The sequence below is a fragment of the Pseudomassariella vexata genome (assembly GCF_002105095.1).
Source record: "Pseudomassariella vexata strain CBS 129021 chromosome Unknown BCR38scaffold_4, whole genome shotgun sequence".
Taxonomy (NCBI): domain Eukaryota; kingdom Fungi; phylum Ascomycota; class Sordariomycetes; order Amphisphaeriales; family Pseudomassariaceae; genus Pseudomassariella; species Pseudomassariella vexata.
In genome coordinates, this window is record NW_024467959.1 from 2,324,785 (window position 1) to 2,351,283 (window position 26,499).

The following is a 26,499-nucleotide window of genomic DNA, read 5'->3' on the forward strand; positions in this document are numbered from 1 at the left end:
AGTTTCATCTTTCTCGTGGACATATATCTCTACCGAGCTCAGCAGGCGCAGCCAATAGTTCTTCACACTTTCAACCGGGGCATCGAGGACAACTGGGAAAGGTATCTATAGGGAAATACTTGACACGCTAGCCAGCATGGCCCTTACCAAAAGAACGCGAAGGCGACATCCTGTTTGCCGAAGGGTTGTCATCCTGGGGCCAACATGCTTGACCTCAGCGCAGCCAAGATTATCCCTCCCCTCCCTCCCCCCAAGCCTCTCAAACATCATCTTCTTGCCTCACTGGTCTCTGTATAACCACATTTTTATACCTTCAGTTGATGGCAGACTGGGCTGGGGATGACTAAGCTATAGCAGCCAGTCGCTTGCGCAGCATCCTGGATGAATGAGCTGAGCTGCAAGGAACCGATCAGAGTGTTTTCCCCATTGCTGTCCAATCTATCATCATTTTTATCGTCTTGGACGCTTGGAATCATGTTATGCATCATATAAGTTTGCATTTATTCAAGTACCATAGTCCCCCAAATACAGTAGCAAGCAGCAAGCCAACAATACCCTTCCTTAACCTGTAGTTCCTTTTCTTGTGCGATCCCTATTCTACCCGTACGACATTATGATCCCCTACATACCGCTCGTGATGAGTGGTAGCCCAAAGACGATGGTAGTAGTACGCGATAGCAAATTTGAGCCGGATGCGAGTATAATATTCAGAAGGCATCCATCTCAACAACGGGTAACCGATTGCAAATCCTACCGCTGTATAAGTTGGTGACAATGTGTAATGTTGCGCGGAAGATACAATATAGAACGCAAATTTCAAGTTGGTTGATTGTCGTCAAAATTGAGCCCCGACTTCCTCCGATGAACAAAGTTTTAATTGCGCCGGCATCGCGACCACTTATTCTGTCTGAACTTCTTGGTCAAGTCTTCAATATCGCAAAATTCACCCAATCGCCAGAATTGATCTAGTTACTGCGGTTGAGCATTCCCTGTAACTTGTTCTATGGTCCATTTCCATTACTTGAGCGATTGCCCAACTGCCGTTGCATTGCTTCCCATACCAACACCATCGCCATGGCAGCCAACCAGATCGTCACGAGCATCGCGCTCACCTCGCTCCCCAAGATTGCCGCAGGCAAAGTGCGAGACGTCTTCGAGGTCGACGAGCAGACTCTCCTCTTCGTCGCCTCAGACCGCATCTCGGCCTACGACGTCGTCATGAAGAACGGCGTGCCCGACAAGGGCGCCCTCCTCACCTCGCTTTCGCGCCATTGGTTTGAGGTGCTCCCGCTCAAGGTGCCTGGGCTCAAAACGCACTTCCTCGCCTCCGAAACCCCTGCCGGCCGGTTGTCAACAGACGAGGCGCAACTCGTCCGCAACCGCGGCATGCAGGTCCGCAAGCTCAAGGTCTTCCCCATCGAGGCCATCGTGCGCGGGTACGTGACGGGCAGCGCATGGAAGGAGTACGAGCGCACCGGCACGGTGCATGGCGTCAAATTGCCCTCCGGTCTGCGGGAATGCGATCCGGTTCCGGGAGGCGCGCTGTTCACGCCTAGCACCAAGGCCGCGGCGGGGGAGCACGACGAGAACGTGCACCCGGACCGCACGGCGGAGCTGGTGGGAGAGAAGTACGCTGGGCGCATTGCGGAGCTGGCGGTCAAGATTTTCAAGGCCGGGCAGGAATACGCGGCCGAAAGGGGCATCATCATTGCGGATACTAAGTTTGAGTTTGGGCTCGATGAGGAGACGGATGAGATTGTGCTGGTGGACGAGGTGCTGACGCCGGATTCGTCGCGCTTTTGGGCAGCGGACACGTATCAGCCTGGCAGGGACCAGGATAGCTTCGATAAGCAGATTTTGAGGAATTGGTTGACTAGGGAGGGGTTGAAAGGCGTGCCTGATGTGGAGGTGCCTGAGGAGGTGGTGAGGGCTACGTCGGAGAGGTACAAAGACGTTTATCAGCGGTTGACGGGGAAGAGTTTGGAGGAGGCATTGAAGGCATAAAGGGGGATGGAGCATAGGAATTGACGAGGAACGTTGGATTTTGATTTGGGGCAAAAGTAATGCTTCCATCCAAAAAGCGAGTGTGTCATTCATTCAGTTTCGAGCCGGAGGAGCTCGTCGTTGCTACTAATCCCTTTCCGGTTCACTCGTGCCTGTTCAGCTCTTGGGGAAATCCACCGAGAGCCAGAGAGACCCAACCAAGTCATTCATATCACATCATTCAGTCATCAAGACAGCGACCGTGAGGCACTTCGCGCCACATCATTTTCCCACACCAGCGTTTCAAGCCAGATTCAGCATGTCCTCCCCCCAGTCCCACCCATCCAACTTCCACAAATATCCAGCTACGGTCCAAAACTTGAGGCGTGTCGGCGAATGCTGCGGCAGAAGCAGCCGCAGAAGCAACCTCCAACATCGACTTGCTGACCTCATCTTCGTAGCAGCCCTCCAGACAATGTTCGGCTCGCCTCAAGGGGGAAATCGGTTGGGAAAAATATTCCATGGAGATGGCGATAGACGAGGAGTAGGAGTAGGGCATCGTACTGGTGGGGAGGATGGATTCGTCGGAGGCGGAGGTGGAGGTGTCAAAGGCAGAGGCAGAGGTAGATTCAGAGGCCGTGGGTTCGAACTCACGCTTCAATGGCAACTCTGGACCCTCGGACGCCGTAGACGAAGCAAAAAGACTGGAGTCTTCCCCGCTGCTAACATCGGTAGCCGTGGCTCGCTTGGGGAAAGGAAAGTCGTCGAAAGTGACTGTTTCAGTCTCCAGATTCTAAGCGTCGGTCGCGATGGCCGTAGTGAACTCGCCGGTCGCGTTGAACTCAATGAAGAAGCTGGAGGTTTCATCGGCGTTTGTGTGGGTCGTCATGGCTCGCTTGGAAAAGAGGAAGTCGTCGGACAGGGTCGATATGACCTCGCGGCTGACGATATCCGGGATCTCCGAAGTGCTTGACTCCTCGAAGATATCGGTCTTTGTTGGCATTTCGGAGGAAGTTGCTGACTCAGTGGGGGATTCAGTAATTGACTCGGTCAGCGACGCTAGTCTGTCTGATGGTCTGGCCATGTTCATCCCGGCGTCTGTGACGGCAAAGGTGGTGAGGGAGGCTGCAGAAGAGTCCGACACAATCACCATCATCATTGTCTGTGGACTTTGATGTGTTAATTTCTAGTATAATGTTCTCATGGTTTATTTATCACTTACGATAGCTTTGCCAGGGAAATACTCGGGATGACACCCGCGAGGACGATGTGGCTCAGCATCTTGACTTAGGAGTGAGAACGAGGACGGTGAGGGTTTGGCTGACTAGAGGAGGACCTCTCCTGGACTGCTTCTCATGAAACTACAATTGCTCTGCTCTCTAACTACAGCTGCTCCCTCTGTTGTCTGCCTGCTTGCTTGTCTATCCATCATCCCCCAACACCAGATCACCTAAAACCTTTATAATCACAACCAGTTCCCCTGTCAGCCCCCCGAGAATCCTCCCAGATTGCCATTTTCATGCCATGTCGAAACACCCAGTCAATCTTGATCATTCTCATCCGGGAGGCAAGGGAACGAATACCATTGCCGCTTTTCCGTTGCGGGTAGTTAGCGAGCAGCGCCCCGTGTAAGACATCGGGCTCAGCACCGATGACATTGAGTTGACTCTCCGTTGATTAATTTGGCTTAGACGGGCTAATGAAACCCACCCTGATATTCTACTATTCCTCGTCGCACGTCCATTCCATCGCCACGAGAATTTCGCCGAGAAACCGAACGCAAAATAAGGGGAACGAACGTGTCGCGAGTTTGGAGATGGCGGAGCAACTGGGATTTTGGAATGTGTGAGGCACTGTCGTGAATCATCGTGGTATTTATTTTCGACATTCGGCCCAGGAACACATGGCGATCGAGATCACGTTCTTCTTGACTTGACCAGGCGATGGGGCTGTCGGTAGGTTGCTAGGATGAATGTCGGTACTCGAATCATATAGTGACTTTCACATAGAGGTAACAAGACCGACCCAGCTAGATTCCTCATTGCCTTCCCGGATTCTTAACACTTCAGTTTCAGTGTAAGTCGGGTCCAACTTGAGGAAATTTTCAAGATATCGAGTTCTTGACCTAAGAACCGCTGGAGAAGTGCCACTTGTATCATCGAGGAACTGAGTTGGATGTACTCATTAATAACAGCTATCTGAGTAGTGCAAACGTCAAGAATAGTATCCGTATCAACAGGTTTCACAGGTGGTGACCCTGAGCCAATCATACTACGGCTTGTCTTCCTGCTTCTAAAGTCTTCCGGGGCAGGACTTGTAGCTTCCGAATTAGGTTGACGTTGCCACTCCAAGTCCATGTAGTTCACATGGCTAATCATTATTTTATTATTAACTTCATAGTCATTATCCTCTAAATCCTGTTTCTCGCCGCAATTCTCACACTAACCGGCCACGGGCTGTAAGGCAATTTGTGATTATACGCGCCCACTATTTTTAGGTGACGTACTTGCTTGACTGGTGGGCTTTAAAGTTCGAATATATTGCCTTTTGCTCAGTCCACCCACATGAAGCATGAATCCTTTGGACTATTGTAAGGGACAGGCATTATTCCCAGGTACGCCGAAGCAAACAAGTCTGTTCTTGGTCACGCATTTTCTAGTAGATGTGAGTCACTAACAACAGTTGTGTTCATTACAGCATTCACATATCCCTCAGAAGACTTATTGCAGATAATCTCAACCCCTTCAACTCTAGTATCACCATTGTGAGTGCAGAGTCTTACACCTCTCACCTAGGTGAACACTACACCCATGCTGCGAGAGGTCAAGTAGCTTCGGTGGCCATTCTATATCTCACCAGACGATATTGCTTGATTCCAAATATGTAATCGGGACTGTGAATTCAATAATTAATTTGACACAACAATAGAGCATTGGGCAAACCTTTGAAGTATGGGGCAAAGCATTCAGCAATCTTGACAACTTGCTTACCATTACAAATAAGACACGCTACTATATGCTACATGCGCTCCCTTATTCAGTCTGCAGTTCTATACTGGGGCACTGAAGTGTAAGCATCAGCGAGGGCAGGGTTGCTATTCTTCGTATTTCCATGACGACTCCACACTCGGCGAGCTACCCTACTACTATAGTACGTGGTAAAGGCAATGTGGATCAGTTTCCGGCTGGGGTCGTCGATTTGCTTCCGGGATCAAGGAATCAGGACGATGCGCTAATGTAAGGTACCAGTTGACCGGCTCAGGGAGCGCAAGGTCATATGAAAAGAGAGGCAACACAACCTTGGGATTTCAGATCCGGCGTGACTTGCGAAAAGGCTGGACATGACATTTCTGGGACTAACATGACTACCTCATGAGGGTAGGTTCCTCACGGGTTTTCTGATCCCAGCATCAATTGCCAAAGGAGCGCTACCTTTGAGTAATAGGAGATTAGGAGATTGCACAACTTTATCAATGCAGGGCTGGAGATTTCAGCCGTAAGTTCCACATGTCCCATTCTCATCAAGCCCCACTTAACATGCCACCCCAGCCTTCAGATGAAATGGCCCAAGCTCCCGCTTAGCAGTTGGAGAAGCTCACCCAATTTCACTCACGAGAAAGTGCCAGCTTGCCCCTCATCTGCCCGCATTAGGTTTCATCATTGATCATAACCAAGTGTCCATGAAGGCAGTATAGCAGATTCCGCGTGAGAAGAAATATCGGTCGAGGTTTGACTGACCTGACCAGATTTTAGTGTGAGGATGACTCTGCATTTTCCGGTATTTTGATGAAACGGCACTTGGTTTAGTCGACATGGGCAGCTTTATCAAGGTGGTTGGGCAACCCAACCTTTCAATTCTTTCCTTGTCTTCATACCCGCGCAAACCAGCCTCTTGTTCTGCATGGAGAACAAAAGCTGCCTCCAGCCACGTCCCGTTCCTGCAGTCTTTCGTAATACATTCCAAGACCTGCATCTATGATAGCCTGACTGCTGTCCTGGCAACTAGCCCCATCGAGTCCAAGTGGAGTTGGCCCGCAGCAGAGTGACCGCCACATAATGAACTGTCAAAACCTCAACTTTGACTATGTCGAACAGCAGAAACGTATGTCTATATTGCGGATGATTCATGAGCGAATCTCAGCTAATTCATTATATGTGCTCAGGAATATATTCAACCCAAAGAACACCTCATACTCCAAATACCACTCCACCAACCATCGCATCACAAGTCACCGTCCTCCACGCTCCACCGCTGCAAATCCAAGGCGAACGAGCGCAGTCCTCTGCATCCGCACCGCAAGCCTTTATTTCGCAGGCAACCTCGCCTGCGGATGCCCCATCACCTCCCTCGACGCCGTCCGAATCAGAGATATATGGGCCCGACCGACTGTTCAACCACCAACGAGCGGTGACACACCATGTCCACGGGCCTTTGAGTACTCGTCCTTTCGATCACTCCAATCAAGAAAAAAATTATAGCGCGCGCCTACCCTCCAACATCGGCGCCATGGATTTCAAAGATGACCTGATACGTGAAGTTGAAGCTTCAGTGACGCCTGGAATCGACAAGGGCCCGTACATCCAGTATGCCTTGGATGTTTTGACCGAACGTCGAGAGGGGCAGGAGGGACGGGGCGACTCCAAAAACCCATCTTCCAGCAGTGATGAGCCGAACCCGATGTATCGATTCATGCCGAATGCAACACCGGGACTCTTCCAAGCCCCTCCTGCCCCCGTTTCTATTCCAGTCCATACCGAGTCCACTCCTTATCAGTCGTTGCTGCCCATCCAAAGATCGGATTGCCAGCCCCCTCTTGTCCCCGGCCATGGCCGCTTCTATTCGGAACCAGTACCAACGGAGGGGAACCCCGAAAACCAAGACGAAATCAGTCCGGAGGCAGAACTTGCTGCGCGGCGGCAACGACGGGCACGGTCGATGTCGGGTGACCAGGGCTCGATCAGACTGCCGGCACCATACACTTTTCTCCCGCCAAAAACAGAGAAGCCACAAGATAGCTGGTACAATATGTCTGAATGGCTACCCAGGAGGCTCAAGGACCCGGCGCCATCTTCGAAGCCCTTGAACCCAGAGAAGTATCCTCGAGCGATGGATTGTTGGCAATCATTTCGACCAGGCGTGGATCCTCAGCCAGAATTTGGGAAGCTTCAGCCGCAGCCGTTGACTTTCAAGCCTTGGATACTGCGGGTTCCATCATTGTTACTTTTGGCCTTCTTGTGTACCCTGATGATTGGGGCTCTTCTGTTCTGTGCTGTCTACTCGAGTCGGCGAAACGGCCTGACGGCGTTCACGACCATATACAGCGGCGACTACTTCGTCTTTCGAATCCTGCCGCAACTCCTCGCTGCAGTCTTGCTTATTTATGCCCAGTGCATCATTATCACCGCATTTCGCGTTCTCCCCTTTTCGGCAATGGCTTCGGATGATATACCACATCGACGAAACGTTGGGTTTTTGCCATTATACCCCAAGTCGTTTCTTTGGCCACAACTTGTTAGCACTTGGCATTTCTGGATACCCGTCATTGTAACCTGGATTTTGAACATTACAATTCCATTACAGAGCAGTCTGTTTACAGTGGTTCTGGTGAACGGAACTTGGAGATGGTCGACTGTGCAGGGCGTGGCTTGGATATTGGTATTCACATATGTGCTGTTGTTGCTATCGATCGGCGTCCTCATTCTGTTCTGGCACAACCGCCGAACAGGCATGCGAAGGAACTGGGATCTGAGATCACTAGCCGACATCATATTCTTGTTGAGCCAAAGCAACTCATTGCAGCCTTACCAAGGCACTGAAACCGTGGCGTCGCGGACCAGCATGAGACATATGCTCAAGGGAAACAACGAACGGCTTGGCTGGTGGTACGCCTCAGGGGCTGTACCTTTTGAGAACTGGTACGGCATCGGAGTGCCAACGGACGAACAGAAAGTCGACATTGAAAAACTTGGGCCTCCGGTACACGAGAAGGACCGTCGAGGAGAAGCGCAGGCAGCAGATTTGGGTGCTACGCCTAACTGCAGCAGTGTGCGCCACCGGTACCTGCCTTGGTGCCTTCGTAATGGCCAGGTCACCATGTGGGTTGTGGCAATGTCGATTGTGCTTATTGCGCTCTTCGTTGTTTCTTTCAACCCATCAACGGATCTGCGCCATGGGTTCCTCCCAGGTTTGAGCGCAGCTCCCGTTACAGGAGATTTCTCAGCAGCCGATTTTGTTTACTCATTCGTGCCATCTTTGCTCGGCCTGGTACTATTCCTCATGTTCCAATCGCTGGACTTCACTTTACGGGTTCTGACGCCGTGGGGAGAGCTCTCGCAGGACAGAGGAGCAACAGCGAGGAAGTCTCTGCTTGTGGATTACGCTGCGTGCTATCCATTAGAGGTGACGTGGAAAGCAGCCCGGAATGGCCATTGGCGCGTGGCCTTCATGTCGCTACTGTCAACTATGTTCGTCTTGTTGCCTGTGGTGGCCGGTGGGCTGTTCATGGCCTTAACGCCCCCATCAGGCATCGTGCACATGTATCCCAACGTCCCAGCTCTCGCCTTTGTGCTCACGCTCCTGGTTCTGTTCCTGCTCGGGGTCGTCTCCCTCGTCCCGAAAAGGGATCAGTTCCGCCTTCCTCATGCCGTCACCTGCTTGGCCGAAATCATCAGTTTCTGCTCAAACGAAGAGCTGCGGACAGACGAGGCGTTCCTGTTCGCTCCAGATAAAATGGCCCTCAAGGGGAGACTGGGCGCTTACTCCGACAGGGAGGATCGGTGGTGTTTTGGTACCGGTCGCAACAGGCAGGAAAGATTGGGCATCAAGCGGTACAACAAGTACACACTTGAAAAGAAGCGATGGGGTGCCGAGAATAGAAGAAACCGGGGAGTAAGCGACGATGGTGTTTTGAGGTCGCTCCGGAATGCTGCTGCCGCTCTCAAGTTTGCCCAGAGGGAAGAGAGTGGATTCGCGCCGTACAATGCCGACAACATCTCGAGGCCGGTGGTCCAGGGTAGCAGCTCGATGATGAGGTAGACGGGTGTTATACATGTATTAGTCATGTCTTGCACCAGATTTACGAGAACGAGAATCTTCATGGCATTTATGGTCAGACGATGTTAGGCAAATTGGATACAGTTTGATGGATTTGATGGTTTATGGTTTTACGATGCATGAAAAAGCATGTTAGTTAGCATGGCGTTATGAGGGGATGGAATACAGAGAAGCACGATAATACGAGAGTAATTACTGCGGCGGTTTGCCAATTACTTCTTAATAATGAACTTGGAAGGACAGTTTGGTCTCCTCGTTTGCTTCTACCACATACAAGAGTTTTCTCATGACTTAAAAACCTATGAACCTACCTTCAATTGATACCATGAGCAAGCGGTATGTCGTGAATAAGTACGGACGGACGGACCTGGATCTCGATTTCCAACGATCGGTCGACCCGGGGATACGAAGGCCAATGCCGTCTTCAGCGTGCCAAAAGAGGTAGTAGCCTAGCATCCAAACGATGAAGATTCAACAATTTGCCACCAAGCAAACAAACTGGTTGGTTGGTTTGCACAAGACTGTCTGTTCAACCAACGTCATAGCTCTAATCAAGGGCAGACAACAGCGACTTCTTAGTGGTTCTCATCAAGCAAATATCCATCTGTTGCCCAGGTTCATAAAGTTGCAGGTTCCGTTGTGCCAGCAAGCAAGCAGAAGATATCTACTGCAAGAGGCAAATTCCGATAAGCAAGCAAATAACTCTCCCCCCTGCTCCTTGCAAGTTGCTGGCTAATGACTCGATTGCCAAATGATCTACCAGATTGTCGGAGCAGACCGAGGATCGAGAGGGTCTACATTGAGGCTTGCTAAACGAGGTCAATTGTTTGGGTATGTAAGTTACGTCTGCTTCAATGATCTAGAACACTATCAGTCCACGACCGTTACACGCGAAGACGTAACCCGGGATTGGCTGAAGCCAATAAATATTCCAGTCACGAACCAGGTCAACAACGACATACAAAGTCAACATAATGGAGAAGATATTCATATCGACGATGTGAATATAGTACAAAATAAAATAAGAACACATCTAGCTCATAATCGTTCAAAAGCTCGTGTCCGTGTTCAACAGATGAAAATTGTTCGTCGTATCTCGTACATAATATTTCCTGAATCGGAAAAAAAAATAGAAGGGTGAAAGACAGCCGACGCACTCAAAAAGACGGGCGCGCCATATCCGATGACGGCTGTCGTTCTATTCACCAACAAACCCCTTGTGGCGATATTTTTTATGTGGCAATCCGGAGTGCCGTAAACTCTCATGTTGTTTTTTCTATCCTGTAGACTGGTGCTCATGTTGATGTTGTTCTTGTCTCGCTCCTGGCGCTACATTCCCGTTCCCGTTGTCGTCAATGCGCAAGGTTGGTTAGATTGCTTTTTTGGTTTTATACTTCTATCGTCCGGGCCGAAAAGGATAAAGGCCATAGCGAGACTTTTTTTCTTTGTTTTGCGTCGATTTCTCCCGTTCCGTCGTAATGATGATATGATCGCCCTTTGCAAATGCTGTCTGATTTGATCCTCTCTCTGTTTACACCGTTGCTGTGCTGTGCTGTGCTGTGCTGCCCTAATGTTGTTGCTGTACTCAATAGACCAATGCTAGTAACCCAAAACATAGTGAATGGCGTAACTTTCTTCTTGCTAGTGGATGTGTGTGCTTGTGAATGTCGTGAGTTTGTGAGTTATGGCGTTGGTGGTTGCGCATGTTTGTGAATCGGATGAATCATCCCATCACCGACTCTTCAATCCCAACATCCGCCCCAGCGAGCTCCCCCGTTTCCGACTGTGACTCGCACTGTTGTTGAACTCCTCGGCACTCCCATCGCGACTACACGACGTAGGCCGACTTCGACTACTACCCCGAAGTTTCTCAGCACTCGCGCTCTTCTTGTGGTGCAGACCGCGGGCGAGGCGCTTAGCCAGACCGCTGCTCTCGCCATCTGACTCATTCTCCGAGTCAGTCTCGAACACAGAGACAAACCGCTCTAGTTGTGGCCGCACGAGGCGTTGATGGTGATTGTTGAGATCCGTGGTGCTGGATTGCGCCAGAGGAGCTAGTGGCGCGGTGGCGTTATGCTGCGTGGCTGTGGGATATGGGCGCCGCGGCTGCTCACATGTATTGCACGCTGATGTTGAAGGGCGGAGAGGGGGGGCCGCTACAGGAACGGGAAGATAGTCACCGTAGGGGGCAATGCTGAGTGATTTAGCTTTTGAAATTGTGGTTGTGCTGGAGGTTTCCGGCGCGGGGGGTGCGAGGTAGAGATGATGTGAACTGGCACTTGATTTGCTTGAGTGGATGCTAGCCAGGGATTTGGTGGCCTTGATCGACTTGCGCCGAATGGTTTGTGCCGATGCAGCCTCTATTGAGAGTGATGAGGAGCGAGGCGGCAAAGGAGCTGTGGAGATAATTGTTGGTGAGAGTTTGGGGTATATCGAGTAGCTCGACTTTCGGTTGTCCTTGGTATCCTTAACGTTCTTCGGCCGAGGAGGGGAGGCCCTCGGAGTTTCGAATGACCAATAGGCAGTGGTTGTGTCCAGGGGGTCTTTCTCTGTGATGGTGACGGTGTCGTCTTCCAATTCGTGGGATCGAGATGGCGAATAGTTAATGGTGAAGAAGTCTCGACTAGAATTCTGTTGCTTCGGTATTGATTCAGCCTTGTCTGTCCCCGTCGGCCAGAAGCTGTCCCAAAGCTTGGTAGCTGAAGTGTTATAATGGTAATCGTCATCCGCAGATACCTCGGAGTCAGAGGCATCGGTCATGCCCGGAATGGAGCCATTGGACGTCAACGACGACCGGCTATCGGCCGATTCATGTTGTGGGGGATGACCATCGGGCCGGGGATACGAGAAGTTGTTGGTCCTCCCGTTGAGTCGGCTGGATGCCCTGGCCGGCTGTTGCTTAGTTCTGCTTCTCGGTGCCTCTGCCCACATGACGGCTTTCTGATGACAAGATCTCTCGAGGGCGGAAATGTAGTCCATGATCACGATGAATAAATCGATCGAGCTAGATCGAACACTGGATCTGGGTCTGAATGACGGGTATGATGATTTATAGAAGACTACTCCAAAGAGGATGAGTGGTCTACCAATACATTGATAGTCGGGAATGTCGAGCACTTGGACGAGGATCCAGGGCAGAGCTCTGTGATATATGCCCCGGGGAAGGAGCTGGAGGCTCGTGAGGCTTGACTAGAATAAGTGGAGAAAATACTTAGGTTCAAGCAACAACATACGAGGATACAGATACAGAATAATAAAGCCAGCCTAATGTAACAAGGAACGTTAGCTGGCTCAGGTTGGGGAATTGTTTGTGCATGCATAACAGCAAGGGGGACGAGGGATTCCAATGTCTGGCCCCTCCAATGTCTTGTGCAAGCCTCCTCTTTCGTATCCTTAGCTTAGTCTTGTCCCCGGGGCGGCGCACTACGCCACGGAATGCGACAAGGCAAGAATTTCCCCCCACCCCAGCCTGCCCAGCTGGTAAAAACAGCCTAATGCAAAGGACAAACGACGGACCAAGAAAAAATATGACGATGGCGCCGGTGGTATCATCAGGTTGGTGTGGCGGCTAGGGGCCCAAAAGCACTTTGACGACAATGCGCACTTCGTACTTCTTGAACACACCTGGGGGGCGGGTGCTGCTGCAACGCAACGGGTGGATGAGACGGCAAGCACGCAAGCAGACGGGCGGTCCGACAGAGAGCAGCGAGAATAACAATAACAAACAGACGCCATCCAACATGTCTTCTTTAGGTTGAGGGAATACGGATCGGATGCTCGGAAAGAATGTGTCGGCAGTCGTTTTCTGTCTTCTTCATTCCAGCCACCACACGGACACGCGGGCCTTTGTCTGGCTTACTGTGTTGTGATTTGTATTGATTTGGGGGCTATCGTTCTCTGACGGGATCGCTCATCACCTGCACTCCATCATTCGGGAACGTAAGGTGGGGAGGGGTGGCGCCGCGCGGAACTGAGGCGAGACCTCTCCATCTCCAGAGACGCGTTTGGAGAGAAACAAGAACGAAAGCTTCAGCTCCCAAGCTCCCAGCTAGACGGACAGACCTTGTTTCTGTTCGTGCTAGCACCAAAGCAACTAAGCTGATCCCTAGGAGCCAACGCTGCAGAGTGAGTACATATGCAGCTAAACGCATTGGATCTTGCCAAGGTCCCTGAACCTAATTAATTTTCGTGGTGCTGCTGCTGCAGGCTGTTGTTGATGAGTACGTCCGAAGAAAACAAATATAGACTTGTCGTTGTGGCTTCGACACATCACATCAGAGAGTAACCCACAGGTACCGACAAGCGACGCCATCATGACGGAAAAAATGTATCTGTAGACTCTATACACACATGCGGTAATGTCACTGTGCATGACAATGCTTTTCCAATAGTCAACACAACTAAGACCTTGTTCCTGTTGCACAGTATGCATACTCTATGCCAGTGTACGCGGGCGGCTGATCGACACAACTGCCGACTGGATGTAGCTTCCGAGCTAGCGTGGGTTACGGGGAAGATCTACCCTAAATAGAGTATACAGTTTAGAGAGATTGTTCTGTTTGTCTTTCCTGCTGAGGGGAAAGGAGTTACTGGCAGCGGGCAAGCGGGAGTCAATCCTGGCTTGCCAACGGGCCGAAACCCGAAAACAGGGCAGGGCCGCGATCACGATGGAGAGATTTTCTACAGTCAGCCAGCAGTACCTGATCCTGCGATTTCGATATTGGATAGCTCTCCTCCCTTCCCCCTTCATCCGGGGCGGACAGACCTCCCGCACGACACGGCCAATTACACAAGCAACCAGCATAGCCACTCATCTTAATCTCTCCCGACGGAAAAACTCAAGCTAGCCCTCCTAGTCGAAAGTGTGCTCGAGGATCTAGAAAATAAATATTGGTCTGGAGGGGTCCAAGGACACCGGGGGCCTGGGTAACGAGCGCACAAACCCCGACTAACACGATGGGTTCCCCGGGGGGGTTCGGTCGTTCGGGCGCCAGAAGGATTTAAAATTTTCGTTCGAAATTTCGAAACTGCACCACATGGCATTCTAATATACAATCTGGAATTGGAAAGAGCCTCTTGCGATCCTAGTCGCCGCTTCTTTTAAAAATAGAGTAGGCTGATATGGGTGGGTGAAAGGCTGAAACGAGCCTCATTGCCTGGGGCTACAGGGAGGATGCCTGTTGTATGAGCTGTCATCCCAACTCATGCAGGCACTCTAACTAAGTAAAACGTTCGGATCAGAATGTTACACGACTTCTAGACTCGTGTTTTATACGTTTTCTTTTCCCGCTAAAACGCATGCGACCACTCAGTTGGTTGTTTTCGGCTGCAGGCGGCAAGATTGCGCATCTTCGGCCGCATCATACGAGAGATAGAGAGAGCGCGCATTGTTGACAAGTTGTTGCATCTCTGTTAAACATCTAACACCAAAGTATACCGATATATTGTTCACAGCAACACAATGGCCGACGGCAATGCAACGGTCCGTCTGCTTGACATGTTATATGCATCATTTGTTGAACTTTGTCCCCATTCCATAGAAAAATGCTGTCTAACGTAGCTGCTGTCAACCGTTGGCTGTCGACTCATCGGATATACACCCGTTGGACGTTGCAAGTTGGTTATCAGCTGCAGAAGGATGTATGCAGTATGCCATCACTCCAAACTCAGAAGACCAGTCCCCGCCATTCATCGCTATCGCAATTGGCCTATAACAACTCATCAACCCACATGTCTTCGCGTTATAGCATCCTGCGCGTTTTGTGTACATTCCAAGTAACGATCAGAGCCGAAGTCATGGTCTCGGTATCACTTTCCCCCATTTGACGAAGGACAAAGCCGACAGGCATGGAAAACGAACCGTTCAAGTGCTTGGTTGATTCGGTAGTGATGATGGAAGAAACTTGTGATCTCGTCGTTCTTGCGGATTTACAGTCCGCTTGCTGACGCATCTCTTGAACAAGAGATGCCGCGTTATAGGCTACGACACCGTGCCTTTCATAATCCAGCCGTTAGGTATTTCAACGTCCAAGAATTGACTATTCGTTATGCACAGGAGTTTCGTTGACGTTCTTCCCAACGCAGTATTCACTCGAGACTTGACCTCCCTGCTAGGTGGCATCGCCATGTCGATGGCAAGAGGATCCAATACATGCAAGAAGACCTCCATGCCTCATTATGTCCCACATCTGTACTTCATTCCGAGGATCGCTATTTTCATTCCGATTCAATGACCATTTGACGATGTTGCTGGCATGCCACCTCTGCTATGCCTGAAACTCTCGGTCGGCAATACCCGAGTCGAGCTCGGAAATGCCAATCATCGTTGGATCCATGCTGCCGCATCGTGCAATGATAACAGCGATTATGGCAAGTAGAGCACCTGGAACGGACCGCATATGCCAAATCGCCACGAGATCTGCGCTTGGGGGGTTGGTTAACCACCCGTCATGTTTGGGCTCTACACATGCCTTCAGTTGAACAAAGTGGGCCGGATGTTGGAACAGGTGATGAGCTATACTCCACATCCATGTGGACAATGTCTGGTTGGGAGTCGGCAGACAGATTTTTGTTTGTACCAACTTCAGTCTGAGCAGCGGCAGGTTGGTTCTTTGCGACTAGTGCGTTATCCATTCCAACAGCTTGCTCCACCGATCAGAGATCGTGCAACGATAGCTCTGCTCGAAGTCGCGATAGCGTGTCTCTGTCATATGGATCCCCAGGTACAGACATCTGTCCGTGTTTCCTACCAGTTCCATCCTACTGCCTTATTATTGACGAAGGTATTGCTAGGGGATTGTCGATAGCAACGCTCTCATCACGATAGCTGATGTCACGAGCCAGAGAGGTTTCACCTGAATGCGGCAGATTCCGACAGAAAAAGACCCGATGTCCGATGCCTTGGTATGAATTGAGATTGATCTGTACAGAATCTCATCCCAAAAGGGAACCTTGTGGGGGTGGAAGTGCGTCCACTAGAGACCGGTCTAGATCCTGTCTTACACCGAGGTGCGGGATCGCATGCGGGAAAAGAACGCCTCAAGAAAATTGAACGTTCTAATGGGCCAACGGGTTTCGACCGCTCTAGGCCTCGCTGCGAGGCCAACCTAAAATTCTCAAAACCTGAGGCGGAATGTTTCTGCGGTCATGTGCGGTGATGGTCACTCACTACTTTGGTCATTGTAGATTGCGAATGAAGTTACTCAGCCCTGATAGGCCTTGGGCAAGGTAGGTAGACAATAGCCTGGAGCGGCTGCCACGAGGCTGTCTGTCAGCTTGGGTTCTGGCCCCTCTCCATCTGTCCCCACGAGACAGGCAAGCTGAGGTACTTCTTTAGCGTTACTACCTTATTTGTGCTTCGATAAACAACCGACGACAAGGACGTTTAATGCCATCGCATTAGTCAGCCAAGGTCGTAGAATGCGGCCCCATTGTCCGCAGGTAAGCTATTACTTACTCCACGGGCGAGTATGCAGCCTCACAGATGGTTTGGGGTAACTATTGCGAGCTGAGGGATTAACCCTGGTGCAATGAGAAGTTGCGGCGGCTCGTCATCCGGAAATACGGTCCCTTGTTCACACGTGTCTTTCCATGTAAGTGAGAAGTACGTACTTTGACAATTCTCAGTAGATTGACACTACTCAAGCCTTGGGGATTGTAAAACATCCCAAATGTCAGCAGAAAGGTCAGTGATGAGAACCTCCAGCTCACAATTTGCAATTTGTTTTTCAAAGTGCAACCGGGAGTGACCCGCTACATCCATCCTCCCATATGCCAACTTATCCGAAGCCGATGAAAAGGCATATGAGTGGCAGTATGCTTATGGAGGGACACTGTCCATAACCAATTGTCCGGTCATTGAGACCCGGAACTGGCTAAATAACCGCTGAAGTTTCTTACATTTCCGTATGTGATGGGCGAAGTGGTCATGCCTGTACGAGGCTTTCCGTGCCGAATCTCGTTCAACATGGGATGGCTCAAGATCGAGTTGCACGGTTCCGATACCCGCGGGTGTGTCGTTACGCAGGCCTTGCAAGCCGGTCTGGCGCTTGCTCGGTTCGGCTGGGTAGTTTCGGGAGTGCGGTTGCTGTTTGCCACGGCTCCGGTGGGAAACAAGCGAACAGATCGTTATATTATCCTTCCAAATCGCCGAAATTCTTTGAAGCTATCCTATTTTGTCTTAGTTGGAGACACCGAATTCCCACTCCCGGCAACCACCACGGATGACCAGCTTAGATGTGACAGCTGAGTGCATTTTGCCTCTGTTCAAGCCTACTGGCCAAATTTGAGGCTGTCTTGGGTAGTCTCATGTCTTGAGACGTGACGTTGGCATTCGGACGCTTTCCCGGAGCTAATTTTTTCTCACGCCCAGACACAGCTTCTCATTGGCCATTGGCTCAGCACATAGCGTTGGAGATGTCGAAGGAGAGACGGGGCATCCCAGGCATGTCATCCCGGGCGTATCGTATCCAGGAAACCTTCCAGGTTGTCTGATCTTGATCGTGCCTAGCTCCTTGCGTAAGTTTTTCATCTTCGTCGGGTATTGCGACGAGTTCTCAATCCTTTCTCAAGATGTCCCAGTCCTAGAGTTGTCGAGATTGTAAGGAACACGGCTGATTCGTCTTTCTAAGACACCTCGGCAGCTGCAATAATCCGCTCAGTGTCGCTTTCACACCTGCATGACCTGAGATTGTCATGTAACACAACTTGTACGCTTTGTGCTATTCCCGCCATGGCCTTATGTGTTGATTCGCGATTTTCCTCAGTTGAAGTGGTTTCTGTCACCAATTCCTTCCTGACTACCGGAGCCTGCAGCTCATGAAGACATGCCGCCCTCATTAGAACGAGATCATTGAGGTTCAAAACCAGAGACACCACAGTTTGACCGAAATTCGAGCAGCCGTACCCTTGCTCAGCTTATGGCCCCCAAATATCCGACTGGCCCGGATAATGGATTGGACCGGCCCATTGGGTTCGCTTAGGCCTGCTCACAAGAGGTGCAGGACAACGTTTCGTCACTAGAATTGACCAGAGGTGCCAACGCACATGTAATCTTTGCCCCCATGGCCATCCTGTTTTTGCGACGTCGTACTCGAACAAGGAAGTATCAGTCGGGCCTGCACTGTACATCATAGTATTTTGTTGCTTGTGATTCTCAGTTGTAGTAGTAGTAGTAGTAGTAGTAGTAGTAGTAGAGAAAGCTCTCGGCGACTTCGGCTTGTGCTTTCTGTTGAATTGCATGAAGTTGTTATATCAGCAAACAAGTTCGCTTTGATAGACATCGCTTCCTTGCAAGGAAAGGGGAAGCTTCAAAGCCTGGCAGCAAACGGACTGTCCAGAAAAAAAAGCTGGGGTAAGCTCCATATTAAACTCATCAAGAAGGGCTGGAAGCATGGTCCATAAACAAAGATGAACAGAAGCTGGGAAAGTACTGGTGATTTCTGCTGTTCAGCATTGAGTAACAGGCTGCTGATTGCGTCTTCTCATGACAATTTAGCATTTTCACATATCAAGATCAAGATAGATCAATAAAGGTACTTCGTATTCAGTATGGAGGACCGTGCGGGAAGCCTCCAATGACGGTCTCCCGCCCACCGTTACTTCCTCAGTTCGACTAGTTATTTCTTTTAAGTCTCTCAATTCAACGCACAATGTTCTCAACTTGGTAACTTACACATTGGGAGCCATTGATATGTGAGCATGCCCGCGCTCGATCTTTCGAAACTAAAAGACTCTCCTCGCGCACTTGTGCTGTCCCGATTGCTGCCCAGGGGTCTAGAGGTGGGCAGCAGCGCTGGCGCTGCGTCACCGCTGGGTCCGCAGTGGTGAGTTGGGCATCAGAGGACGATACGATAACTTCAAAATCTTCGAAAACATCGTCATCTTCTCGAGTCTTACCACAGGGAAACCCGTTCAACTCGGTCGCATGTTGCGATAGATCATTTTTGAAAAGTTTCAGACGGTCAATGGTCGCCTGGCTTGTTCAATTGAACTTCGCATCCGAGTCAACGCTCAATTCACCAGCCATCCACATTTTCCACGTTGTCACGATACCAGCCTCCGAGTTTCCAACAACTGAGCCAACCAAGCACCACTCTCAACACCCGCACACTCTAAAGTACCTTGCAGCTTTTCATTCTTCCTTCTATCCTATTGCCAACTCTCGTGCAGTATTCAAGTAACCTTGAACCTGTACAACCAGCGTGCTGATCCACCAAAAATTGGACAGGTCATTCCTGGAGCTGGTTCCCTCACAAGCCAGGAATTCCCTCTCGGCTGCGAGAGCTTCCCTCGGCTTTTGTGACACAACCGCACCTTCCCCAGGTTTCCACCACTCTGGTGGTGAATTTTCACCTTGTCTGCTCCATCTCCCCCTCGCGTGCTAGGCGGCGCGACAGCAGAGTTGTCCGAACTAAAGCCCCAAACTTCTTACGACCGTCACGACTTTTACGAACCACACACCTCAACAGAATATCAGCGCCAGCAGCATCACCTTCTTTACCAAACTCCACCACCCCAGACACCCGAGCAGAGATCGACCACGTCCTCGCGACATCGAGTACTTCGTCGCACACCGCGCTTCTCGGCAACGCCAAGTCCGAAGCCGGCTGAACCACCGTCCCAGCAGCCCGCCCAAGCTCCTGCTCGCGTCACCATCACTCTTGGACCACGAGGACAATATATTCTGAGTGGTGCTGAGCAAGGTGAACAACCGCGAACGCGTCGACGACAAGCTAGACGTCAATTGTCACAAGACCTAAGTAGTGAAGATCTCGAAGACAATTCACCGCAACCCCCGTCTCGATATCACCACGCATCCCGCACACCCGTGGACCCGAAACAACCAACACCTCATCTAGCTGTCCACATATCAAAACACACTCATAGCGCTATCTTGTATGCGCTTGAAGCAACTTTACGTGGTCCCCAAGAATTGAGTTCTGATCCGATTGAGGAACTTGCCTCGATGGCTGATTTGATGCAAGGGGGCGGCCTTGCCACTTCGAATGGCAATGGCGGTTCATCCAGGCCCACAACTGCTCGAGCGCCAATCGGCTCCCCATCCAGTGGAATTAGAGGTCCCCGGATGATCATGCAAGAACGGGCAGCGCGTGAGGCAAGACAACGCGAAGAACGAGAACGATTGGACCGGGAACATGCCGAGGCAGAACAAGCAGAGCAACGTATGCTTGAAGAGACTCGACGGAGAGAAGAACGTGCAAACGCCGCTGCTGGCGCTGGTGTACCGGGAGCTGGTGCTATGCCCCCTGGGGCAGATCCCTCTGCTATAAGACGCGCTGCCGCTGGCGCGTTGCCGGGCCGCGCAACAAGCGATATTGGTGGTCGTGTCCCAGGCTCGTCCAGACCACCCGCTGATACCCAAGCGCAAGCTTCACAGCGCCATACGCGCACGACTTCGGCACAAGGCGTCCCAGCTACCGCGGTTCCAGGCGCAACAGCAGCAGGCTCTTCAGGAACGCAACAACTGCGAGGATCCGAGCCCCAGACAGCGGAAAGTCGAGGTAGAAACTCGTTTCCACATGCCTTCGAGCGTTGGGAGACATTGTCTGCGCATTGGGAAGGCTTGACCAGCTTCTGGATCCGACGCTTGCAGCAGAACACTGATGAGATCGACAACGACCCGTTGTCGCAGCAACTGTCCCGCCAAGTCACCGATCTATCTTCGGCAGGCGCCAATCTTTTCCATGCCGTCGTCGAGCTGCAGCGACTCCGTGCTTCGTCGGAACGTAAGTTCCAGCGTTGGTTTTTTGACACCCGCGCAGAGATGGAGCGCAATCAAGAAGTTACCGCGATGTTGGAGTCGGCACTCGAGGAGGAGCGTCGAAGCCGAGCCGACGCAATTCGCGAAGCTCTCGAACACGAGCAGGGGTCATCGAGGATCCAGAAGCAGTTGAGTGAGATGCGCAAGGAGCTGACCATTTCGAAGGAGGAGGCTCGACGTGCGTGGGAGGAGCTCGGTCGACGAGAGCAGGAAGAGCGAGATCGTACTTTGTCTCTCCAGCAAGGCCAGCCCACCATAGTCGGAGGTGTTCAGGTTGTGCCTATGACACAAGGCGTCAGTCGGCACAACAGCCAACGTGACAACCGAACCTACGGCCAGGCGGAATCAGATGGGTATGTGCATGCGCAGCAAACGGCCACCTCTCGGGCTGAGTACTCGCAAGCGCCCGCTGTCCAACCGGTCGTTACTTCATCTGGCGGTAATCCCACCCACCAGCAATCAGTCCACCACCAAGGCAGCTATGGCTCCGAGGGTGCTTACAGTGAAGGTGAGTACAGCATTGACGCGTATGGAAATTTCGCCCGAGATTCCCGCGGAGACAAAATTCCCTTCCGCGCTCCTGCTTCAGACGATAATTCTGACGCTGGACCAGAAGACTTCGAGACTCCGGCTTCGCAGCCAGGCGGGCATCATCCCACCAGTACCGGTGCCCACGCACAGCAACCGCAATATTCTTCGGCGCCTGACTACGCAGGCTCAGGCTATACCGCGCCGGGCTGGGAATCCTTGCCACGACACCATCATCCGACGCGTCTTAGTGATGTGATTGAGGAGGACGATGAGAGAAGTCGGACGAGTGCTAGCCAAAGTCAGATCAGTCGTGTTTGATCGGGTAAAGAAGAAACAAACACCTTTGGTACAAGTCTTGCCCATTGTCAACCTGATATGATCATATGGGTCCTCTTAAGGGACCTCTTCAGGTCTAGATTCCGACGTTCTCTACATCCGAGGAAGACAAAATTGTCAACTTCGACCAAAATTGCGACAGAGATAGCATAAATCTCTACGCTACACTTCCGTTTCTCGATGCCCGGGGCCTTCACCGTGGCGTAATAAGGGTCGCAACGATGAAAATAGACCAATTGGCATGGCAGGTTGATTCTTTTGTCTGGCGATCAAGGATCGGCATGGCGGCATCGGCAGCGTTGGTGACATATCCTGCATCTGCGAGCGCGGCATGGGAATTTTCTGTTTCCTTTTATTCAGAGAGAGTTGCCGGAGTATGGCATCTACAATTCAACTGTGCATATTTGCACCCTGTTCTGACCGGGGTTTTTCGAGGCTTGCGATGAGGGAGCATTTGGAGCGAGACAGATTTGTGTGGAAGCAGACAAAACATGTGACCGGCATTCTGCATTTGGGTCTCGCTGTATTTGTAGTTATAATAATGTTGGGACAAACCATCCCTTTCCGGAGTACCGCCATTCCAGAGCATGGCGTTTATACGCTTTGGAACGGCTGAAAAGACAATTTACTGTAATATTGTCAGACAAGCTATCTCGTAGTTCCGGCCGTGATACTTCCAGTTCTCCCCGTTGCAGCATTTGATAATTTCCTTCAATGTTGTCATCTGCTTGACTGTCCAACTTACTTAATTCATAACTAGTGCCTCTTTTTAGCAACCCGAGAAGAACCTGGTGCTTTTTCGAGATTGAAGCTGCGAAAACGGCATAACGACGGCATGACGTTGAAGCGGATGTGGCTGGAGCTTCCACTAGCGCGTGGCTTGCCAGGCAGCTTTCAATGGCCTGTTTGTGTGCCTGATGGAAACTCTGAATTAGAAGTTTCGATTTGCGAGCTGACGTCGAAGATCAACTACGAATACCAATCATGTCGCGGCCAATGGCACCGTCGTCCTCTCTCCTGCGATCCTTCGCCCAAACCCAATCGCGACGACAGTGCCGCCGATTCCTCTCCACCACCTCGACCTCGACACTTTCCCGGCGGCCCGCGGCAACCTTATCGCAACAATGCCTCCGATCCAAGCACCAACCGCCCGAACAGCGGCGCTACAAGTCCCAGTCAGTCGAGGAGGCCAAGAGTAGATACCGAACGGGCCCGTTCTCGTGGAAGGCGGGATTGCTGTTCATCGTTGCTGGTGTTGGGCTCGTGTATTACTTTGAGTACGAGAAGCAGCGCATGCAGCGCAAGCGGATTGCTGAGGCGACTAAGGGCGTGGGGAGGCCGAAGGTGGGAGGGAACTTCGAACTGGTGGATCAAGAGGGGAGGCCGTTCAGTAGTGCGGATTTGAGGGGGAAGTATTCTTTGGTGAGTTTGGTCTTTTGCCCATGAGTCTCGTGATGCAGCCACTGTGAGCACTGTGAGCACTGTGAATGTCTGGTTGTCACTTGGTGTTTTACACATGGCACAACAGGTTACTGATGCGCCTCTTTGATTGAAACAGGTCTACTTCGGCTTCACGCACTGCCCCGACATCTGCCCTGAAGAACTCGACAAGATGGCCACCATGTACGACTTAGTCGAGGCCAAACACCCCGGCAGCGTCGTCCCCATCTTCATCACGTGCGACCCCGCGCGCGATACCCCCAAAGTGCTCAAGGAGTACTTGGCTGAGTTTCACCCGGGCTTCGTCGGGCTCACGGGCACCTACGAACAGATCAAGGAGGTGTGCAAGTTGTACCGCGTTTACTTCAGCACACCCCGCAATGTGAAACCCGGACAGGATTACTTGGTCGATCACAGCATTTACTTCTATCTTATGGATCCTGAGGGAGATTTTGTGGAGGCGCTTGGGCGACAGCATAGTCCGGAGCAGGCGGCTAAGGTCATTTGGGAGCATACAAAGGATTGGAAGGGGCAGTTGAAGAAGTGAGGGGTTGCTTCCTCAGATGCATCTAATATGTACATTGACTTGTAAAAATGGTCGCGGCGGAAAAGCATACTACTTCTCGTGGTGCACATCAGTGCATGTCGATCTTCGTTACTGGGCTGGCTAGTCCTTGCTAGAAGTTGAGATGTATCACTTCGGAAATTTGGGGAAGGCCACACATCACAAGCCTTTAGGTATTGTTCGAAAAGTGAAAAGTCTAGTGCATGTCACATGAACTATATAATAAATCACTGTGCTTGCCTGCATGGCTTCGATGTCATCGGGCTGAGGCTGTAGGTTATATTCGTGACTTCACAGCGGGTTTGAATTGTCCGATAACGATAGCGCTGCCGGACTCCATTGCTAATCTCCTGGAACAGGAACAGTACTGGTGGATCATTAAAACAACCACCGTTGCCTTGTTCCTTCACCACATATCGCTTTTGTACAATGGGAGGACAAATTTGCAACACGATGAGATAAGCAAGATTTTTGTATCAGCACCCAAATTATGAGAGGTTCCTTGCATTTGGCCCGGGGTATATCGCGACCCGGCGCGACCAGCCACGTTCTATGGCCCCGCTCATGTCTGGCCTCGAACCCTTCGAGTTCAGCCGCCGCGCCTCATTACGAAACCGGCGGTATTGAAGTTCAACCTTTCTTTGCAAGCCAGTTATGGCACGGGGGTCCAGTAGTTGCGAGAAGTGGATCGCGTCGTCATTACAGCACCGAAAGGACTACCAGAAGCCCTGGAACCCTGCCTCCATTCGCTTTTGCCTTTGAGTAAGTACACTCCGACTGCGGTCGTGTAAGACAGTCCTCATGAACTGACATGGCCTCAGCATCGACGGCGTTCTACTTCATGTAGCAAAGCCCATACCAGGTGCAACCGAGTCACTCAAATTACTACAGGAGAAGAAAATCCCCTTCATCCTGCTTACTAACGGCGGCGGCAAGCATGAGGAGGACCGAGTCATCGACCTGAGCTCCAAGCTCAACGTCGAGCTATCTACGGAGAATTTTGTGCAATCCCACACGCCATTCCAGGAACTTGCCCACGGCCCCAACGGGCTGAAAGACAAGAACATCCTCGTCACGGGATCCAACGCGGCCCAGTCGCGCGCCATCGCTGAGCAGTACGGCTTCAAGAACGTCATTACCCCGGCGGACATCCTCATGGCTCACCCTACCATCTGGCCTTTCGAGCCCCTAATGGAGGAGGTGTATGCTAAGACGGCTCGTCCTCTGCCTACTTCGCAGCCCAAGATCGACGCCATTTTCGTTTTCAACGACCCGCGTGACTGGGCGCTGGACATTCAGATCATCAGCGATTTACTCATGTCCCGAGACGGTGTCCTGGGGACTTATTCCTCCAAAAACGGCAAACCGGACCTCCCAGATTCGGGCTGGCAGGGAGACGGCCAGCCGCCTATTTTCTTCTCAAACCCGGATTTGTTTTGGAGTGCGAGTTATCCCCATCCGAGGTTCGGCCAGGGCGCCTTCCAAGCGGCCATGTACGGCATCTGGAGAGACATCACCGGAGGTAAAGAGTTGAAGCGCACGGTAATCGGCAAGCCATACAGACAGACGTATCAGTACGCCGAGCGTGTGCTAAACAACCATCGCGCAAAACTGTTAGGGTCGGGAATAGAAAAGCTGGGAGCCTTGAGTCGGGTCTACATGGTGGGAGACAATCCCGAGAGCGATATTCGCGGGGCTAACGACTTTGTCAGTCCCGATGGGACGGACTGGACGTCGGTGCTCGTTAGGACGGGAGTGTGGAGCGCTGCGCGGGGTGAGCCGGCGCATCCACCTAAGATGATTGTGGACGATGTGGCTGCAGCTGTCAACTGGGCGTTGGAGCGAGAGGGTTGGAGGTAAAGCCAATAGGTACCGGCGTTTACAGTGAAATGGCTCCACAACTATTGATGTTGTTGTCGACCAGTAAGGCCGACGAAACCGGAACGTGTCAATGCATCAAATTGCAAGCTAAATGTCTACCATGCGTTTTCAGCCGTCAAATTTATTGGCAAACTTCCGCCCGTTGACTTTACAAGGTAGCTTTCTGTTAGGGGCATCAGGCGAATGCAACGCCCGAGTGGTCGGGCCCTAGTAGGACAAGGAGGTCATCCACTGACTTCCGGTTTGGGAGACGGTTTTCGGACCGCTTGGCTACGTCACCCGGTGATTCTTGATTTTTGGCATGTGCGCCTCCATGTCTCAGTCTCACTGTGGCGGGCTACGCCTGAAGCAACAACCCAACCCCTCCCAACTTCGTAGTTTCATCACATGAACGTCGCGAAATGTGAATTGAGGAAGCAACAGCAATTCGACTCTACCCATCGAGTAGACCAACATTATCCCTCTTTCTACATTAGGGAAACGGTTATCTGAGGAGTCCCACGGCCAGCAGCTTTTAGAGTTCTAAAGACAAAATTGAACCCTGTAGCTTGCCCACATCTGCCGCAGTTCGTCCTGAATTTCCACGGACCATTATTTCGGTTGCCTTCTCCAAAATCAGTCTCTCCCACCACTCATTCAGTTCTGTCCTTATCAGTACGAGGGACCGATCTTCACCACGCAACCTCCACCAGCGCATGCGAGGTGTAGAGATAACGCACGATAGCTAGACCGACAATCCAGGGTCGACTGGTCGTCGCAATCTGGCTTTCCGTATTCTAACTCCCCGCTCTCATCTTCGTCGACTACCACCACCGTTTATCAAGGGTACTTATCGGTTGTCTGCCTCTATTATCATCTCGTCAAGATGTCTCCTACTTCTATATCTACCGTGGGTGGCTTGCCACTGCGGTCTGCTATGAAGGCAGAT

General features: G+C 51.4%; 7 protein-coding genes across 7 annotated transcripts; 6 read left to right on the forward strand and 1 right to left on the reverse strand.

Annotated features, from left to right (window-relative positions):
- Nucleotides 1–1,074: 1,074 nt before the first annotated feature.
- On the forward strand, nt 1,075–2,004 carry BCR38DRAFT_456317 (phosphoribosylaminoimidazole-succinocarboxamide synthase-like protein; the record flags this gene model as incomplete). The annotated part of the gene is made up of 1 exon (XM_040861905.1): nt 1,075–2,004. One exon carries the CDS (start codon nt 1,075–1,077, stop codon nt 2,002–2,004), a length of 930 nt encoding a protein of 309 aa, XP_040718230.1.
- A 149-nt stretch (nt 2,005–2,153) lies between these two features.
- On the forward strand, nt 2,154–3,248 carry BCR38DRAFT_160864 (uncharacterized protein). Its single transcript, XM_040853778.1, has one exon. It carries the CDS (start codon nt 2,303–2,305, stop codon nt 2,954–2,956), a length of 654 nt encoding a protein of 217 aa, XP_040718231.1. The 5' UTR covers nt 2,154–2,302; the 3' UTR covers nt 2,957–3,248.
- A 2,814-nt stretch (nt 3,249–6,062) lies between these two features.
- BCR38DRAFT_427676 (uncharacterized protein) lies at nt 6,063–9,299 on the forward strand. The gene has a single exon (XM_040859844.1). It carries the CDS (start codon nt 6,109–6,111, stop codon nt 9,016–9,018), a length of 2,910 nt encoding a protein of 969 aa, XP_040718232.1. The 5' UTR covers nt 6,063–6,108; the 3' UTR covers nt 9,019–9,299.
- Nucleotides 9,300–10,767: 1,468 nt separating this feature from the next.
- BCR38DRAFT_483225 (uncharacterized protein) lies at nt 10,768–12,015 on the reverse strand (the record flags this gene model as incomplete). Its single annotated transcript, XM_040863595.1, has 1 exon — nt 10,768–12,015. One exon carries the CDS (start codon nt 12,013–12,015, stop codon nt 10,768–10,770), a length of 1,248 nt encoding a protein of 415 aa, XP_040718233.1.
- Nucleotides 12,016–18,652: 6,637 nt separating this feature from the next.
- Nucleotides 18,653–21,667, forward strand: BCR38DRAFT_472973 (uncharacterized protein; the record flags this gene model as incomplete). The annotated part of the gene is made up of 4 exons (XM_040862927.1): nt 18,653–18,860; nt 18,989–19,153; nt 19,238–19,377; nt 19,422–21,667. Exons 1-4 carry the CDS (start codon nt 18,736–18,738, stop codon nt 21,665–21,667), a joined length of 2,676 nt encoding a protein of 891 aa, XP_040718234.1. The 5' UTR covers nt 18,653–18,735.
- A 1,014-nt stretch (nt 21,668–22,681) lies between these two features.
- Nucleotides 22,682–23,672, forward strand: BCR38DRAFT_338248 (SCO1/SenC-domain-containing protein; the record flags this gene model as incomplete). Its single annotated transcript, XM_040855599.1, has 2 exons — nt 22,682–23,107; nt 23,244–23,672. The coding sequence occupies 2 exons, from the start codon at nt 22,682–22,684 to the stop codon at nt 23,670–23,672; spliced, it is 855 nt and encodes a 284-aa protein (XP_040718235.1).
- Nucleotides 23,673–24,059: 387 nt separating this feature from the next.
- BCR38DRAFT_365202 (HAD-like domain-containing protein) lies at nt 24,060–25,796 on the forward strand. Its single transcript, XM_040857227.1, has 2 exons — nt 24,060–24,452; nt 24,512–25,796. The coding sequence occupies exons 1-2, from the start codon at nt 24,181–24,183 to the stop codon at nt 25,548–25,550; spliced, it is 1,311 nt and encodes a 436-aa protein (XP_040718236.1). The 5' UTR covers nt 24,060–24,180; the 3' UTR covers nt 25,551–25,796.
- The last annotated feature ends 703 nt before the right edge of the window (nt 25,797–26,499 follow it).

Coding starts and splice junctions, on each gene's coding strand:
- BCR38DRAFT_427676 (XM_040859844.1), top strand. CDS start 6,109: ATGAGCGAATCTCAGCTAATTCATTATATGTGCTCAGGAATATATTCA.
- BCR38DRAFT_160864 (XM_040853778.1), top strand. CDS start 2,303: ATGTCCTCCCCCCAGTCCCACCCATCCAACTTCCACAAATATCCAGCT.
- BCR38DRAFT_365202 (XM_040857227.1), top strand. CDS start 24,181: ATGAGAGGTTCCTTGCATTTGGCCCGGGGTATATCGCGACCCGGCGCG. Junction 24,453..24,511: donor CCATTCGCTTTTGCCTTTGA/GTAAGTACACTC, acceptor ACATGGCCTCAG/CATCGACGGCGTTCTACTTC.